Below are 20,936 nucleotides of genomic sequence, written 5' to 3'. Positions count from 1 at the left end.
TATTTAATTATTCCCTAAACAAATTAATTCATATCAAAGTGAATTAATTAATTTTTAAATTATTTTGCGTAAACAAATAGAACTTAGGGTTTCACAACCCTACTCATTTCTGTCTTAAGAACAACACTCTCCAACAAACTTCTACAAAAATCTCAAGTTACTCTAAAGTTAATTGTGGGATTATTAAATTTTCTTATTTAATATTTGCATTATTATTTAATGAGGACTATAGCTAATAATGGTGTATAACAATCTGTGTGTCAACTATCAAGCCAATCGTAAGAGCGTATATAAGGGGATGATATGATTTTAGAGTCATTCCTGGTAATGCAATTGATTGTACAGTAGTATATAGTCTTTGGCTGACAGGACCTGCCTTCAAGAAAATAAGAATATACCCATAAAATTTCACATATTAATTAATTAATTGAATGGCGATATGTCAAAACATCAAAGTCAAGGCGAGGAATCACACGGCTTTGATTTTTAAGAATTTAATATTTTTAACAGAATAATTTTTATTATTATTTTAATGTATAATAGTGAATGGATTATTAAATTTATCTGTCCATAGTAATGTAATTGTTTTATTTTTATAGGTTAAATTAATAATATTACAAAAATAGTATATTGACTTTTTAAGTAAGACTTAAAAAAATTGTAAACAATTTATTTAGCAGCAAATTTAACATTATTCCAAAACAAAACTTATGCTTAATTGAAGTATATGGACTTGAGTTTAGGCCCAAAGTTATAGTACAGAATATGGGTACTAGAATTCCTTATTCAAATGGCCCTCTTGAACTGGGACAGCAATTGTCTCCGGGTCGGCCTAAAAGAACCCAGAGCACCAAAAATTATGGACCCACTTTTCAATATTGGATATGTAGGCCCAAATACTTGGATTGAGCCCATAATTTGCTTTAGTTTTGGCCCATTTGGACCAGCCCATCCCGACTTCAAGTTTGCCTTAGTTTTGCCCATTCTGATTTCTAAACTAAAGACGAACTTTACATCTAAAATGCGTTTTACACCCTGTGTAATTGTTTGATACAGACCTACTTAGAATATATTTAAAATGATGCTCTTCAATATTTTGAGGTGTACAATTATTCTTATTACTTCTCTTCTTTAATTCCTTATTATTGTGTCTTATAATTGATTCTCACTTTTTATTACATTTCTTCTTCTTCTAGACTTTCTTCCTTTAACTATTTGCATTATTATTCCCAAAATCACATTCCTTATATTATACTTTATGTTTCATTTAACCATTAATTGGCGAAAAAATAATTGGCCAATAAACACGTTCGAGGTTTGCCTTAGGCCTCAACTAATATTGAGCTAGTTTTTCGACCCTCAGATATACTTAAGTGAATCTCCACTTAAATGCATCGAAAGAAAAATCTTCAAAGAGACCCGTATTCTAACTTACACTTATCATGATTAAACCATTTGGTTAATGAATGCATCAAACATTGATATTTCACATTCTATAACCAGATGGTCAAATTAGCACCTAATATGCAAAAATTACAAGTTACAAATACAAGTCTTATAATATAACACCACCCATCAAAATATACAAAATAGCCTCCCTCCCCACCTCACAATGAACAAATTTAACTACAAACATTGAAGAGAAAAGAAAAAGAAAAAATATGAAATCTTCAGATTTTCTAATCCGAACAAAAAATAAATTAACCAAAGCAACTACACCAAAGAGTTGTCACTAGTGTATGTAACATAACTGTCTCTGCTGTGGAGTTGTGGAGACCACCCCGACTCAAAATGGGAGGTTGCATACGTAGTGTCCAATGTAGTGGCAGAACTAATATCTTCTCCCTCCAGCCCCGCCACCGACGGCCACACGAAAGGCGGCTTGAACGGTGGCACATGCGGCACGGCCATCATCCCGGACACAATCTGAAGAATCTCCTTGGCGTCCAACCTCTCACTGGCTATTGGATGGCAGCATGACAACCCTACAAGCAGAACCCTCTCCGCCTCCTCCGCCACGTAATCCTCCCGGAGCCGCTCGTCCACCGCCTCCCGCAACCGCCCCTCACGGTGCAAGAACCACACCCAATCCACCAAGTACTGAAACGCACCTATCCTAGTGCCAGGCCTTTGGCCAGACACTACCTCAAGCAACACTGCACCAAACGCGTACACATCACTTTGCTGCGTGGCTTTGGCCGTGTGGAAGTACTCCGGGGCAATGTAGCCGGGGGTTCCGAGCACGCCTGCGGCCTCGGTGTACGAGTTCTTCTCGTGGTCGAGGGCGCGAGCTAGGCCGAAGTCGCCTAGCCGGGAATTGAAGTTGGAGTCGAGCATGATGTTGCTGGCCTTGAGGTCGCGGTGAACCACCTTTTGGTCAAACTCGTTGTGGATGTAGTGAAGAGCTGAGGCCAGTCCGGAGATGATCTTGTAGCGGAGGTTCCAGCTCAAGGGTTGCTCGTCGGCGGTGGTGCCGAAGAGGTGCTTGTCCAGGCTGCCATTAGGCATGTATTCATACACCAAGAGCAGCTTCCCATTCTTGTGGCACCATCCTGCATGTGACAGAAACACATATTTATGTTACTCTATATGTATGCAGATATATAACATTTATGAATTGAGATTCTCTGTCATAACAGCATCGTATTATACGAAGAACTGTGATCACTCAAACTTATTAAAAATCACAAGATGCATGCGGATGAAGCAATTTTTATACATTGACTTTATGCAAAGCCTGCAACTCATGAAAAAGTTTTGATATATTTATAGGTGTCATCATATTATTAATTTTTGGGTCCATATAGTTTTATCAAATCATATAGATATAGTTATGTGAATTGGAATAAACTTTGCAATCAACTTCGAGTTTAACTGTTTAATCTACGAAAATTCAAGTGTATACATCATAAATTTAACATTTTAAAGTGACCATATGGCCCTATGGGATAATATATAACTCCATTTGTTTCCTTCTAACATCTACTAGGTCAAAAGCCATCAAACCTAATATTTGAGCATGATATTAATGTAACCAACATGCCTCAAACGGGATTAGTAAAGGACACGATGGGGTCCACTTCACTTCTTCTAATTTGTCAACTCTAATGGGGTCCTTCAATGAGTACAAATAGGAAGTAGGAACTTGCAGTGCATGTTACAGCTTGCAAAATTATACAATACACACATCAATATATCTAAAGTCAAAAGTCAAAAAAAAAAATTATAGAAAAAAACAAAAAACTATGAACCTTCCTAACAAAAAACCAAACGTGAGGAAGACACAAAGTCACTGTCACGGACAAAGTCTTAAAGTCATTTTTTTTTTTTTTTTTTTAGGTTTAACAAATTTGAGTCTTATCTTTTGCTTTTGAATAAAATTCAAACGTGCTTGTCGTGTGTGACATGAAGTTGCTTTCATGATGCGGAAGACAGCTATGGCAATGACGGTGTCTACTTACGCAAATTTCATTGTCAGCAAGGTTTATTTGGTCCAAGTTTTGTATAGATTAATCAAAGTTGTCATATTTTTAATGGATTTTGGACCCACCACATGTGGTGGGTCCAAACCCGTAACCCAATGGATACCTAGAAAAAGAAATAATATAAGAAAAGAAGTCTGAATTGTGACAAGTGAAAGGAATATAACATCATTTTTTTTTTTTTTTTTTGCTTTTTTTGACTAAAAAGGATATGTGTTGCTGAATTCCAAATTTGAGAAAGAAAAACAAAATTTTCATTAGATACTCACACATCCATGTGTCTTCATATGAAAAGTAAAGATGTGATACTGTTATCATGTACTAAAATATCTTATGAGTAATTAGGATATGTATTTTAATTTTTGAGATAATTGAGTCCTAAAAACGTCACTAATATTTGAAATGATAAGAAAATAATTATTTTCTCTTATTAAAAATATATATATATATATATATATCAACAGGCCTGTGCCTGTGCCTAACGGTAAAAAGAATCCTACTTTTTAAAGGGAAGTCAGGAATTCAAATTTCAGTGGAGGACTGATGAAAAATAAAACAAGTTATGAGATTATTTAAGATGTTACTATAATGATTTAATTTAAGCACTTAATTTCTTACAAGTGTTGTAAGTTTTTAATGAAGGAGAAGTATTCTCTTATTTAGCTAATTCTGAAAAGTGTACTCAATTAAATGGAATTACAAAAATAATATACCACTAATTTTTACCTAATATTATCTTATTTAGATAATTTTGAAAAATTGCACTCCCTATTTCTCAAATTAAGTCTCATCTCTGATAATTATGACTCACAACAGTGTGAATCAAAATTACAAAATGTGACACTTAATTTGAGAAGAAAAGAATACTCAATTAAATAGAATTACAAAAATAATACCACCTGCTTGTGAATCATGTTGTCGACAGTTTCTCAAGTTGACAGCAAAAGGTTAAATGTCTAGTACACGCAATAAATGAAGGTCCCCATAGTCGATAGGTATCATAAATAAGGCATGTTTCAAAGTCCATTCATTAGCCTTGTCGAGTTACAATAGCAATCTATACTTCCAAGATTAATTAATGCTCACAGAAATAAAATTCGAGTAAAAGAAAATCGGATAGAATGATAATAATTCTATTATAGTCCAATCATTAATAGTAGTATGTATGGTCACAAGGAAGAACTATTATCATTTTCTTATGTCGTTTTCATTTATGGTGTGTCTTTTGTTTTTACCTTATGCAATAATAATTACGGTTTTAGTAGGTAACCATTTATGTTTATAATTTATTATTTTTATAAACAAATTTTAAAGAAAAATATGTTTGTTAATATTGTTTATATTTTTTGATTATATAAATTCACTTATATTACTGCCCACATAGGTTAATTTTTTTAAACGTGAGAAGGACGTTTATATGATTATGCGTTTATGTCTATAATTTTTTTTTTTTTTAGTAAGAAAACAGATAATAAAAAAGCAAAATATTCATTCTAGCCAGGATCTTAATGTTGGTGAGGCCAAAATTATAAACAATATTACATAGTTAAAACTTTTGAAAAAATTATATATTACGTAGGTAAAAATATATTACTATTTATTATATTCATACAAAAATATATATTTTTTAAAAAAAACTAGTTATTTAAATAAATTGTTTATCAAACTTTCTGATCAAACACAAATAAGATTTATGCCAAAATTATAAAAATAAATTCAATTAAATAACTCTCTTTATTTACCGAAAAGAAAAATAATAATAATAATAATTTTAAAAAAAAAAAAGAAAAAAATTGAAAATTTAACAAAACAATAACAATGATAAATAAATAAATAAATAACACACAAACAAATTAATAAAATAAGAATTTAGATTCTTAAATCATCAATTTTTGTTGATATTCAAAATTTCAAATGAAATTTTTGTTCTAGATTTTGTAAAAATTAATTTATTATAGAATTTTTATAAAAGCATTCCAATAAAAATAAATAAAAAGAAAAAGAAAAAAAAAAGTGATGGAACGAATCATGTATGAGATGGATATTTAGGATAATAAAGTTATGAAAAAAATTATGCTTGAGTTTGAAGAATTTTAAAATAGTCACATTATGGAAAGAATGGTGTTTGAGTTGAAATTTTAAGATAGCCACATTAAATTTTTATCTGGTTTTATAGTCGTCAATTAAATCACTTTCTTTTAAATTATATATATACTATCTTTTGTTAAATGCTAATTAAAAAAAATTCTTAGGGGGCCAGGTATAGATTTTATACCATATATTATATACTATTATATTTTTATCTATACTAAAAAAAATTCCAAAAAATTAACCCTGGTTTTAGATAACCAAGAAGGTCACATTTCACTGAAGATCAATAATTTTTTGACAAGCACCCAATTTACTAAGGTTGTGAACAACCTTGTTAGAGAGTAATTGGACACTTCATAAATACTTTTATTATTTGTTTAAAATTGATGTTGAATTTTTAAAAAATAATTTAAGTTAAACAAATATATTTTTTTATATATTATTTTTAAAATAAGACAAATATTTTTACGTTATCAAACTCTCTCTCTTTCTCTCTATATATATATATATATGAGAAATGATAACTCTTCCGATCTCAATTACCGATTCTTCTTACGAATACAACGTGGTTGGATCACGTTGAAATTCTTAAAAAAAATTTCGTAAACATCTCTTTCTCTTCGACTTATTTCCAACCAAGTTGTATTTGGAGAAGGAGTCGACAATTGAAGTCGGAAGACTTATCATTACTCTACGTGTGTGGATGTGTGTTTTTTTAAATTTAAATAATAAACAATAAATAAAATCGACTCCCAAAACAGTGTCTGCATTAAATTATGCATTACAAGACATGTGCATAGAATTCCTCTTCTAGAAGTGAATCAAGCATACTATACCCAATCAACATGCTCTATTTATTTAGATCTATCTCACTTGCATAAAATAGCTCTCAACAAATTAAAATGATAAATGAACATCCTGATTAGGTGGGTATAATAATGATGTAGCATGGGCTGCTCACCAATATCAATATCCGAACGCCAGGTTGATCCGTGAAGAAAATATTTTTAAAACTTAATCTAAATTAGAGCAGGAGAAAGAACTAAATCTATTTTTACTTCACATTTTGATGAATCCATATTTCGAATTAAGAAGTTCACAGTAATAGTAGAAGATGGAACAGATATTGACAGTAAAAAAAAGCAACAAATGTAACCATGGATTGAGGACTTACCGAGTAATCGGACTAGGTGTCTATGCCGGAGACGATTGATGATGGTAAGCTCGGCCAAGAAATCATCCTGCCCCTTCATGCTCTCCCTGGAGAACCACTTCACGGCCACCTCCAAATTCTCACCCGGTAACAACCCTTTATACACCACACCGAAACCACCTTCACCCAACTTGTTCTTCTCGTGAAAATTGTTGGTGGCTTTATTTAAATCCTTAAAATGGAACTCCCTGGGCATCCCGGGCAAGCTCTTCAGAGCCCCGAGGATGTTCGGGTCCGATCTCGCCGACCTCCTCCTATAGAAGTAATAGCACAAAGCCATCGATCCAATCACTAATAACGCCACTCCGGGCACTCCAACTCCGAGGACGATTTTCAACCACGAATCGTCATCATTTTCAGGATAGTACTGAACGGTCAGGTTCCACCTCAGCACGCAGTTCAACTGCTGGGTGGCGTTGCCGGTTGAAGCTGCAAATCCGAAATAAGAATACTGGGCTACCAGATGTCTGAGGTCCAGATCCGATTTCAGCACCGGAGAGGATGGTCTGGCTGGTGTGGGACCATCCTTTGAAGCTTGCTCTATCATGTACACCTCAATCGTCTTGGCGATTCCGTCGTACTGGACCCAAACATTGTAAAACTTGGCTTCTGGATTTGGAGGAACGAGCTTAATGCCAAGTGGCGATAACGACACGTTCTTGATAGATCGGATGCTGTTGATGTTTAGGCCGATGTGGTTAGCGTCCGGGTCGAAGTCCTGTTTGAACGTGTCGAACTCGACCGCGACCAATTGGTTGGTGGTGTTGCCATCGGTTGTGGAGTTTGTCAAGCCCATGTACTGGCCCTCGCTCCCAGGAGGTATGGCCTTGTCCGGGAAAATCCCGAAGGCAAGACCTTCACCGGTGGTGGAATTCAACTGATAGATGTTGATGAGGAAGGAGGAGTTGAAGGACGCAACTTGGGACGAATTGGACGAGTGGACTTCATGATCGTCCCAGAGCTTGAAATGCCGATTGAGAAGCACTCTTCCTGACCGATTGTAGAGAGTGAAAGTATTGCTGCTGGCCGTGTCCGGAGTGACTTGAAAAGCGTCGTTGTTGATGGCCGCAGGGTACTGGATGGTGAAATTGCCCTTGTTGGAATCGTTGAACGAACTGTATTGAGCTTCAAAAGTTTCGATGTTTTGTGAACCCAAAACCGTCTCGGCCGAGAAACATAGGAGGAAGAGGAGGATTGTGACGGGATTCGCGGTCAGGCCCATGTATTGAGCATTCACTCGAATCGAAAATGGAGATGGAAAAGAGAGAGATGAGTGGGTGGGGGAGTGTTTTTTTTTTTGTTAGTCCATTAGAATATTTAGAGAGGGAGAGAGTGGATGGGTTTGAATTGGAAGTTTGAATAGGTTATTGGTCTGATGCCGCTGTCTCATTGCTCGGAAGTGGCACTTCTGCATTAGTTGGACCATATATGCAACATGTGTGTGTTGTCATTTCTTTTTAGGATATTGTTTTTGCGTTTCCCAAGTTTATTCAACGTTAGTTGGCTTCTCTAATTAACCTTATTCATGAAACAGACTTGTTGGGTTGATCATATCATGCATGAGTAAGTCCGTGTGTCATTGTGGGGGGTAGGTTTGATGTACGTATCCTTAGCGAATTATTATGTAACGACTTTGTATTTATTCGAAAGGTTAAGTTATTAACTAGTGCTGTATTATTCATCTATTATACTCATGTCATTTTTCATTTAGATTTGATGTGAGACAAGTATTCCTTGTAACATTCTTCTTTACCTAAACTCGTAATGCTCTCGTTGTGGTAGTGTCACCCTGCCTATCCGGGTGGCTTACCCGAATGCCTTCAGGACTAGACGTGACACCAGATCAATGACTAGTTATGACTCTAATACTAACTGTAACCAGGGGCGGAATTATTAATGGACTAATCTGGGCTATAGCCCAGGTCTAATAAAAAATAAAGTATTACTGTTCCTATAAGCCCAGTCCATATGTAATCAATTTTTAGTACTACTATTCTCCTTCCTATCAACCCAATTGTTCCTGTGTTTATAAATATCCAACTTTTCCATATTCCTTAGAACATGAGTAATCTTATTTCAAAATCTGAATAATTTATTAATTAATAGTTAAATGGATGTTAAAAATTAAATTGGATAATGTTTTATTTTATTTTTACCGGGAAACCAATTCCAATGGATACTTTGATGGATAATAAACATATTTTTATACCGGACTCTAATTGAGATTTAAACTTAGTAAATTAGGTTTTTAGGTCTAATTATTTGGATATGAAACTAAGACCATATTGAACACAGTATGCCCTTTACCATATCTCACTTCTATAAGAAGGTTGTCTAGTATTTCACAACTTTTATTATATTCATCTTCAAATTTTCTTATCTTTAGCCCTCCTTACTTTACAAACTTAGCTCCGCCCCTGACTGTAATGGATGGGCGCTTACCTATTTACTCAAAAGTTTAAATTATTAGATAGTATTATATACCTATTCATTTATACTTATTTCACTTCCCATTCGAATCTGATATGAGACAAGTACCCTTTGTAACATCAACCCACTTCTTTTTGCATCTCTCTTCATTTCTTTATTGATATTTTTCATAATACAAGTACGAAAGTACTCTTCTAACCCCAATCCCGGCTACTCTCATTTAATAAATTACTTTGGAGGGTTGGGGTTGGAGTCCCCTCCCTTGCCTCCATTTGCCATGTACTTATTTTTATTTTGTTTTTAAATCCAACTACATCTTTGCCAAAAATAAAAACAATAATTCTTGACACTAATGATTAAACTCTTTTATAGTAAATCTATGAAAGAGAAATGTAATTTGTATGGCTTATTTCTATTTATTATTTTTTTAAAAAATATACATATATCTTTAAAATTCAAGGAGATTATGAAAATCATTTATTTAAAGGAGGCTCTTACTTATTAATTTGGAGGAAAGAATTTAAAATATATATATATATAGGACAAATTGATGCAACTTTTATCTCAATATTAATTTGTTTAATTTTTGCTAAACATTTTTAAATTTATATATCTTTGTTATAACTAAAAAGACATAACATAATTAGTTAAATTCGGTGCAAAATCGAATTCGAGCCACAAAAACTAACAGAATATTGTGGTCATGTGAATACCATTTTCTTATAACATTTGATGCATGGCCCAGTATTCTCTTTTTTGCTCAGGGAGTGAATTATTGTCACATATAATTATTTATTTATGTGAGAGAAGGCAAGAACAATTAATAATAATAATAAATTTAAAAAGCTGCCAGAAGCGTCCAACTTGACGTTGCGTATGACAGTCTGCAGATTCATACTCTGTTTTTCAAGCTTTATGAACTAACATTATTGAAGGAAAAAAAAGAAAAAAAAAAAAAAAAACATTATTATTATTATTTTCATCTAAAATAATCCTTTATTTTGTGAAGGACGAAAAACCCACCTATAAAGCAGAAAATAAAGCTAACTATAATATATTATATTAAGTATTAACCAGCCCACTTTTTCTCTCTCATGACTTTTCTTCCTTACAGAAGCTAAGAACTCACATCCATTCGGCATCCCACGTGGTTTCTTTAGGAAATTTCGCAATAATTTACATTGTGGAACGCGCGGTGGTTATATTCTTTTATATGTATAATAAATATAAATGTTTATTTTATCATTTTAAACGTAAAATATTTGCTGTCATTTCAATTATTAAAAGAGTAAAATTGACTTTTTATTAATATTATATTATTGACATCAACAAATTCTAATATTTGGATCGATGTCTAATAAAAGTGATCAAAATCTGTTACATAAATTAGAATCCTGATAGAGGTAAATTATTTATATTTGGCCACAATAGAACTCAACTCTCATTTATTTCATCATATTATTCATTTTACACTTTTTTTAAAAACTCAACATCTCATGTGTGTCGTATTACATGGAATGCATATGTATAAGTGATAAAATTCGTTCAACACGGTCAAATAAAATCCCATCACATTAGATTTGTTCTTATTTTGGGTAGACTTTTTCAAGCTATGCTCCTTCGGAATAAGAAGGGGTGGATGTTCTTCCTACCTAACAGCACAAGTTATAATAACATAAATCTTTGACTAAAATTACATATTTGACCGTGCATATGTATCACCCACTTGGAAGATTAATTTATATATATATATATATATATATGTGGAAAAGTTCCACAACTTGATGTAGACAACTGCTACACTAGCAAAGACATAATCTTAACCTATTTTAATTTATAAAATATAAATAAAGTCTCCACTAGATGGGGATGATTACTCAAAAATATTAGAACAAATGTTAACTCCTCCTTTTGCTGACTCATGAAACACATTTAAATACTGTTTGTATATATAAAGCAATATTACTAATTTATTCTTGACGTATATATGGTTCGTGAAGGTATTTTGTAATAACGTGTATGGTACTCGAGGCCTTAATTTTAAAAAAATCAAAATAGGGGGTGATCAATGTCAATACACAAAGTCTATGATTAATTTTTTATAATTTATTAACCATGGAAGAATTCAGTCTAGCAATAAAGTCAAGTGATTAAGTGTAACGGGTGGGCGCTTACCCAATTACCCAAAAGTTTGAACTGTTAGGTAAAGCTGCATACCCACCCATTTATACCCAATCTCTTTCCCATCCGATTCCGATGTGGGACAAAATCATTCGATTCCGATGTGGGACAAAATGACCCTTGTTACGTTAAGGAATGGGTTTGGTTACAATACGGATTTGAAGACATTTTTTTTTTTTTTTTTCTCATTTTTAGTGAAAAGAATATATATATATATGACAAGTAGGCACTCGCCATTTGTCACATTACGTGGAAGGAATAAAAGAATTGTTGATAACCAAGAATACTGAATATCATTAAAATCTAAGTATTGAAGGATTTAAATCTTCTTCCTTGTTTTTTCTTTCTTATATTTTTCAAGCCAAATTTCTCACTACGTTACTATGTTGAAAATTATTGTGTTATTTTGGAGAGTATGGAAGATTATTAAATTTGGATCTTTTTCTTTTTTTTTGGGTAAATTATTATTATTATTTTTTAGAGTACGAACTATTGTGTTATTTTTTGAGAGTACGAAAGATTATTAAATTTGGCTTAAATATTGAGGGATTTGGATCTTCCTTCTTTTTTTGGGTAATTTTTTTTTTCTTTTTCTATATTTTTCAGTCTATGCTAAAAATTATTGTGTTATTTCCGAAAGTACGAAAGATTATTGAATTTGAAATTAATATCAAGGGATTTGGATCTCTTCCTTGCTTTTTCCTTCGTATATTTTTCAATGTGAGATAGGGACGTTGAGAACACTCTGTGTTAGTTGATTGACATTTGTTTTAATTTTTCCGAAACATAGTGTAACGAACTTATTTATAAAATATATAATCTAATTCAAATTTGTGGACAATCCTACCCTACCATTTAGAAATCAGGACACTTATTTATAAAATATATAATCTAATTCAAATTTGTGGACAATCCTACCCTACCATTTAGAAATCAGGACTTTCAATTCTTTGACCACCATTTTAGGTCAACCCATGTGAACAAATTTCCTCAAGGCTATTGGGTCACAACTAGGGATGGCAACGGAACGGGGTGGGGTAAGGATTCCATTCCCCATCTCTATTCTCGATGCATTTTTCATTCCCCATCCCTGTCCTCATCCCCGCTTATAATTTTGCCAGAATCCTCATACTCGCCCCCGCCCCCGATACCTTATCCTCGTCCCCGACCCGCTCCGCCCCTAGCCCCGGCTTCATAATTTTTTTTATTAAAAAAAAACACATTTTTTCTTATTTTCATATATATAATAAATCTAATTTAGTAATAAATTATTATATGTAAGGGTATATTAGTAACTTCACACTTAATCGGGGGCGGGGCGGGACGGGTTTACCCTATCCCTGCCCCCGGCAAGGATTCATAATTTGTCCCCATCCCCATCCTCGTTTAACTAAAAGGATCCTCATCCCAGCTATAAACGAGGCGGGGCGAGGCCCCGACGGGGATGGGGAATTTGCCATCCCTAGTCACAACTACCGGGGATGAAAGAAAGTAACCAAACTAGGCCCATTTTTCAAATACAAAACGGCCTTGGCCCAAATATCAAAGCCCAAATCCAAATTTCAATCTAGTTTGGACAAATACCTTTTTGGTATTTAAAAAAACTCCTACATTTTTCAAATTAAGCAAATAAAGATATTTTTTTTGTCAATTTAAAGACAAAAATATATAAAAATAAAAAATATTGATTTCAATCCTGACTCTCGGATTGAGAAAATAGCGTCACAACTCACAAGAGGGAATTAATAATTTTGCCACTAACTACAAATATTATTAAAATTATGGTACGTTGTATCCCTTGCAACTATTATAAACAGTAGTACATGAATGTTTTTTTTATTTTTTTTGGTTAAATGGTACATGAATGTTAGTTGCCACTAACTACAAATAATATTAAACTATGGTACGTTATTGTATCCCTTACAACTATCATAAACAGTGGTACATGAATGTTTTTTTTTTGGTTAAATGGTACATGAATGTTAGTGATTCATATGGATATTATTAACAGTAACACTGGTACATTAATGTCAGAGGTTTATGTTTCTGTCTAACGATGTATGGTACCAAAAAAGCCAGATTCACGTTACTGTGTAACATTATATGGACACCCAAATTGCTGTTAAACTTGGCTGGCTTAATATATTCAAATACCAAATCGAATAGTATATGAACTAATAAGAATCCACGTTACAATAAATAACTGCATGCGTTGCATACATAATTCTATAAAATAATCATTTACTTAAATGATGCAAATGGTTAAAAATATAATTGAATCAAAACATCAGTTTCTTTTAAAACAACCATTATTACAGTATATATAGAATTGCTATAACCTTTTCACAACCATCAGCACTTTAACCGTTCATAAAAAATATTCAAGTTGTTGCCATCAGCATGTCAATAGTGCATACTCTATACAATCAGCATGTTAACATAAATTAATTAAATGGGAAATATTCATGTTCCTGTCATAAACACCCAAAAAACATTGTTGTCCCATGAACACCGAATGACATTCTTGTTTTCCATTTCATTTATATATATATATATATATATATATATATATATATAACGTGATACGTGATGATTAGTGAATAATTCATAAACTGACACCACTAAGAGAAAATCCTAATTGATTACCAACCGAATCTACTTCTTTATATACATATATCGCATCCCGAGTGATATGATTTCCAAATATATGATAGGAATTTCAATGAACAATTATGATGGTTCAATTTAACTATTTCAGTTTCTTTGTCACAAAGTCTATCTATGTGTATGTGTAAAAGCTTTCTGATCTCTTTGGTTACAATATATAAAATATACGAAAAATAAAAAAAAATTTAATCAATTATATACAAGCACATGTTGTACACTTTTACCAAAACTGGACACATATCATTATCTCTAATTTTTTCATACAAGAATTCTAATTTTTTCATATAAGCAGAGAAATTTTATATGTAAAATAATTTATGCATTAGAGTCCATGTAGGCTCTGATATCACATGTAAATTTTTTTTTAATATAAATAGGATTCATGAATCCAATACACAAACTTGGTAAGAAGACATACCAGATATAGAAACACGGTTTGAAGAGATTATAACAACCCTCTTCTACTTTTGCAAAACTGGATGATGGACTCCAAGCGTTTTACGCATATATATATAGTGAGGGTTTGGACCGTTTCGATTCATACATCAAGAAATGTATTGGTTCCATCAACTGACACAACTCTTTATATGTGACTATTCATTTAAAGGTGCAATATCTCTTATACGCATATATAAATAATATATTTAATTAAGAAAAATTATAGGTCTTCCGACCTCAATTTCTGTTTCGACCTTCGATTACAACGTAATTGGGAATGAGTCGAAGACAAAGAGATGTTTTCGAGATTTTTTTTTAAGAGTTCCAATGTGATTCACCCATGTTGTATTCAGAAGAAGAGTCGGCAATTGAATTCGAAAAATCTATCATTTCTCTTTAATTAATTATTGATAGACTACTAATTTAGTTACAGTAGGCACTTACATTTGTCACATTATGTGGAAGGAAGAAAGGAATTGTGAAAAATCAAGAGTACCAAATATCATTAAGATTGAAGTAAAGTATCGAGGGATTTGAATCTTCTTCCTCGCTTTTTTCTTTCCTATATTTTTCAATCCAAATCCCTCAATACGTTACTAATGTTGAAAACTATTGTTTTATTTGGAGTTAATATTGAGGGATTTGGATCTAATAACTTCTTTTTCGCTAAATTATTATTATTATTTAGAGCACGAACTATTGTGATATTTCTAAGATTACCAAATTTGGCTTAAATATTGAAGGATTTGGATCTCCTTCCAATTTTTGGTATTTTTTATTTTTTGGGGGTTTTTTTTTCTATATTTTTCAATTTATGCTGAAAATTATTGTGTTATTTCTGAGAGTACGAAAGATTATTGAATTTGAAATTAATATTGAGGGATTTGGATCTTCTTCCGTGCTATTTCCTTCGTCAATGTCAGATAGATTGACATTCGTTTTAATTTTTCCAAAACATAGTGTAACGAACGTATTTATAAAATATATAATCCAAGTCAAATTTGTGGACAATCCTACCCTACCATTTGGAAATCAGGACTTTCAATTCTTTAGACTTGGAGACGTGATTTGATTAGGCTTTTGACCACCACAGTAGGTCAACCCATGTGACTAAATTTCCTCAAGGCTATTGCGTCACAACTACCGGGGATGAAAGAAAGAAAACCAAACTGGGCCCATTTTGCAAATACAAAACGGCCTTGGCCCAAATATCAAAGCCCAGCTCCAAATTTCAATCTAGTTTGGACAAATACCTTTTTGGTATTTAAGAAAATACTATGGGTCTGTTTGGTTAGACGAAAAGGGATAAAATACAGTCACACCCCTTAAGGTTTGAAAAAATGATACTCACAGGAAACTTACCTTTTTTTTGGACAAAGAGACCCCTTGACGTTTAAAAAATGGACAAAAATACCCTTTTACATGAAAAATTGACCAAATTACTCTTTGACCATTTATGAGACTTTTTTAACTTTACAATTTAATGAATTGGACCAATCTACCCTCATGAATAATTTTTAACTTTACAATTTAATAAATTGGACCAATCTACCCTCATGAATAATTTATGCATACAAAAAAAGTAAAAAAATATATATATATATATATTTTTTTTGGTTATTTACTTTATAAAATGTCCCAACTTCTTAAAAATGTAGAAGTTTAAAATGATTTTTTGATTCAATAAATATATTTCAAATAAATTATATTTTGTTATTACTTCTTTTCTTTTTCTTTTTTATTTTTAAATTAAGATGCTTAATTCTTTCATCTAAAAAAATTAAACCAATCTATTTTCCTTAAAAATAAAAAATATGGTATCAGTATAACTTTTTGTGACGTTTCTGATTTTCGTTGTTTTTCTTTTTTTTCGAAAAAAATTGTTGCCACAAGGACATTTCCGTCTTATCACGTTTTACGTACAAGATTGTGGTTGGATCCAATTGCATATTGTACATTTTTATTTATGTGGATCAAGTAGTATTTATAAGTGGTGCATTAATGTGTATGAGGTGTAAAATGGAGACATAAAGAAAAAAAAATATAATAAAAGAAAATTTTGTGGGGCCCGCCACTAATCCTATATGTGGCTAGAGACCATTTTTTTTAGTCTCTCATTTCTTTCCTCCCGTCCATTTCTCTCTCTTTCTCATTTCCTCTTCATTTTCTTCTCTTTTGGTTTCAATTTTTGATCTTTGATTTCTCTCTCCACACTTAGTGATTTTGAGTGCCGTTTGAGGCGAAACGGAGAGCACGGCGAGCTCTACGCATTAATATCAACAATTTCAGCTTTGAGCCTCCCCTTGGCCTTCGAAAATTTGAACCCATTTTAAGGGTTTTGCTCTAAATCAAGGTAGGGGCTCTTAATCCACAATTTTCTTGCTCCTATGTGAATTACATCTTCTAAATTGTTGCAAGACATGCTTATTTGCACTAGTTGTAGTTTAAAAGTAGTTAGAACATGTGTATGTGGGTATGTGAGAGCTTGTAATTAATGTTTTATGTGAAAAATTTGCCTATGTGATGATTTATATAGGTTTGTTATGTTAGATGTATTGTTGTATAAGAGCATGTTGAAATTTCTTGAGAAATTCTTGTGAAATTATGCCTTACTTACTTGAATTGAGTTGGTTGTGTAATGATGAGTATATTAGCATGTTATAAATGCATCTATGCATTTACATTGGGCAAGAAATGGGAAGAATTGATTTTGAAATGAAAAAGGGGAGTTTTGGGAAAGTATATTGATGAAAGTGTTTTGATAAAACCCGGTCGTTGCGGAATCACCAACGGGCCAGTAGGTTAATGTAACCTAGAGGGAACTAGGGAGATTGCTCTAGCGTGGTTGAGCTATCTGGGTCTCATAATGACGTTGCGGAGTCACCAAAGGTCAGGGACAGTAGCCAATCCTTCTCTTAGCGCTGCGGAGTCACCAAATGGGGTTACATTAACAATTTGGAAAGTGATGGATGAACGGTTTTGAAAATGGGGAGTGACATTGACATGCATTACATTCCATTGCATTATATTGTAAATGTTGAGCTCGGATATGATGTTGTATTTTCCCGATTTTGTATAACCCCGATTCCTATCACTATATTCTTTGTTTGGATTCACGGGGACACAAGAGACGTGTCTTAAGTGTCACCTACTGAGCATATTGCTCACCCCATCATATTTTACATTTTTCAGGTCATGGAAAAGAAGTAGCCGACGGTAATCTAACTTAGCCTTAGCTTGGAGTAGAGAAATGCCCTTTTTCATATCTTTTGTAAATGAACCTAATTTTGTAAAATATTAACTCAACGTGTATTATTTTGCAATGTGTGATGTATTGAGGTTCATTATGTACATGGTTATTTGAGATAATGTAATTAAGTTTTACTCACTCAAAATCAGTTTGTATATTTTAAGTACGTGTGGTAAATTACGTTAACAACGTGGTTGTTATTATTGCAATTTAGTGTTGAAATGTATTTAAAATTACACGTAAGTGTACGTAAGTGTAGTGGCGTGGATGGTTGAATTAACAATGTTGGTGTATTTGGATTATCACTGGACCGTGGGAAAAGAAATGAGAGTTTCCCAAAACCGGTCGACCTGTGGCTTCCCATACGTCAACCGATATCTTCACAGTGTGAGTCATTGTGGCTCACATGGCAAACCAGTAGACGTATGGCTTCTCATACGTGAACCGGTATCATGTCCCAAACCAGTCGACGTATGGCTTCCCATACGTCAACCGGTATCTCGGCCGTGGGTATTTTCACTGTTCATAACCCAAACCAATCGACGTATAGTGTACATACGTCGACCGGTTTCTGCCTTTTAATTAAACTAAATTTTAGTTTCCCAAATTACACTTTGGCACCCAATAAATGTTAACTTTATTTTATTTATTATGTGACCCAAGTTAATGACCATTATACCACTTTGAGTCTCAAATTATTGAATTATGGCAATTTACCATTTTGACCTTTTTGGACCATGATATTTAAATTTAACGTGAAATTACCGTATTACCCTTGGATGATTTTGGGTCGGGAAAGGACCCGTTTAATGATCCAGATCCATGAGGAGTTGGGTCGTTACACTTTATGTATCTTAAATTATATATAAAATATTATGCATTTCCCAACATAAAATAAAATAAGAACTAGTATAACTTTATGCATTCCTTTGTTTTATTATTTTTTTTTTCCCTTTGTTTTATTATTATTTTTTTCCCTTTTATGTTGAGAAATGCATAATATTTGATATATAATTTAAGATGCATAAAGTTATACTGGTACCATATTTTTTATTTTTAAGGAAAAGAGATTGGTTTAATTTTTTTAAATGAAAGAATTAAGCATCTTAATTTAAAAATAAAAAAGAAAAAGAAAAGAAGTAATAACAAAATATAATTTATTTGAAATATATGTTTTGGATCAAAAAATCATTTTAGACGTCTACATTTTTAAGAAGTTGGGACATTTATAAATTAAATAAAAAAAGGTGAACAATATAAAGTTTTTTTTTTTTTTGGTTACGTTTTTTTATGCATAAATTGTTCATGAAGGTAGATTGCCCAATTTATTAAATTGTAAAGTTAAAAAAGTCTCCTAAATTGTCAAAGGATAATTTGGTCAATTTCTCATGTAAAGGGTGTCTTTGTTCATTTTTGAACCTTTAGGGGTGTCTTTGTCCAAAAAAGAGTGTCATTTTGCCAAACCTCAAGGGGTGTGACTGTACTTTACCTGACGAAAAATTATGACGGAAAGTAAAAGAAAGGAAAAGGAAATCAAAGTGAAAAAATTATGATGGAAAGTAAAAGAAAGGAAAAAAAAAAAATTCAAGAAAGTTGTGTAAAAATACTATTTTGTGAGTTTGAAAAGTATTAAAGTGAAAAGAAAGTGATTGTAGTTACCAAAATTACCTTTTTAGTTATAAGATTACTTTGTACTCTTGTGAGGCATTGCTTTATCTTCTGAATTATGAAGAAAATTAAAATTTTAAGTTCAAAATGAAAGATATTTAATAATTTTATATATGTGATTATAGGTACAAGTGTAATTAATAAAAAAATTTGTTCCGAAAAATATTTAGGAAAAAAGATTGAAGTTAATATATATACTTTTAGTCATAAAAATAAATAAAATAAAATAAAATAAAGTTGAGCCTAAACGAAATACAATGCTTCAACTAAATTAGTTTGATACATCTAATATATCTAGAATTAAAATTAAATTAGTTTGATACATCTAATCACTTAGAATCCTAAAGTTGAGAGAAATCTATGTATAAAAAAGTATATGTACGAATTAAATTGTAAATTGTATGGGTAGAGACAATAATCTTAATTTTTCACCCAACACTCTACTTATATATATATATATATATATATATATATATATCACTCTAAATTATTATTAATTATGGAAGAAAAAAATATAATAAAATTTTAATTTTGTAAACACTTATAAAACTATATACAATTAAAATTGTATTACATTAATATATAAGCAATTTACAATAGAACGGAACTGACCTATTAACGAAGTTTGTGGAGAAAGTGGCATGGGCATAATAGGAAACTAGGATTGAAAAAATACTTAAAATGCCCTTAAAACAATATAAAAATTAAAAAATATTGATTTCAATCCATACTCTCGGATTGAGAAAATAGTCTCAAAAGTAGGTATTAATATATTATAAAAAAATCTTAGCATTAGTTTTTATTGGATTAATCCATCAATTCTCAAATGGTTCATAACTATCTAATAATATCTTGTATTCTGGAGTTATTATATTAAAAAAATTGATTAAAATTAATAGTCAACAGATATTAGAGGCAATTTGCACATATTTTCAAATGATATGAATTTATATGTGCACATATTCAATAACACTAATGTTTTTTTTGCACATTTTTTTATATAACAATGGAATTTTTTCACTTTACCCTTATCATTATTATACGAACTTATTGTAAATATAGAAGAGATATAGAACACAGAATTATAGAATGCAAAATAATGTTAGAAAAAGTTGATCTGATAGTATTTACTGCATAAAGTAAACTTATTGACTTTTATCTGTCAAACATAATTTTGTAATAGATTTATCTCAAATGTCAAAAAAAAAATTAGAATTTCAAAAATTCTAATTTTGTCCATATAAATATCAGTTTTAATTTTTTAATTAAAATGTATTAAAATAAGTTAATAGAAAATTTATAAAATGACAAGTTCGACAAAAGGCATCTAAAATTTTTTATAATGGTGGATAGTGTAATTATTCAAACTAAATCAGATATTTGTATACACACATATATATAAATAAATAATAAAAAGCAAAACAATGCATGATTTGTCATTAGCTAGGCTTATAAGGGACATTGCATAGCATATAAGCATATGCTAGACCTCGTCATGACATGATTTTAGTTTGTT

At 31.7% G+C, this 20,936-nt stretch overlaps 1 protein-coding gene across 1 annotated transcript; it reads right to left on the bottom strand.

The window, feature by feature from the left end:
• Positions 1-1,440: 1,440 nt before the first annotated feature.
• LOC132266510 (probable L-type lectin-domain containing receptor kinase S.5) lies at positions 1,441-8,338 on the bottom strand. The gene is made up of 2 exons (XM_059767401.1): positions 6,748-8,338; positions 1,441-2,552 (listed from the first exon to the last, which is right to left on the bottom strand). The coding sequence occupies exons 1-2, from the start codon at positions 8,006-8,008 to the stop codon at positions 1,714-1,716; spliced, it is 2,100 nt and encodes a 699-aa protein (XP_059623384.1). The 5' UTR covers positions 8,009-8,338; the 3' UTR covers positions 1,441-1,713.
• Between the last annotated feature and the right edge of the window lie 12,598 nt (positions 8,339-20,936).

This window comes from Cornus florida, unplaced genomic scaffold (assembly GCF_030987335.1).
Source record: "Cornus florida cultivar Cherokee Brave unplaced genomic scaffold, ASM3098733v1 CherokeeBrave_3.0.0_Hap2_Chr07, whole genome shotgun sequence".
Lineage (NCBI taxonomy): Eukaryota > Viridiplantae > Streptophyta > Magnoliopsida > Cornales > Cornaceae > Cornus > Cornus florida.
Note: the sequence above shows the minus strand (reverse complement) of the source record. Positions and strands in the feature narration are given on the sequence as shown.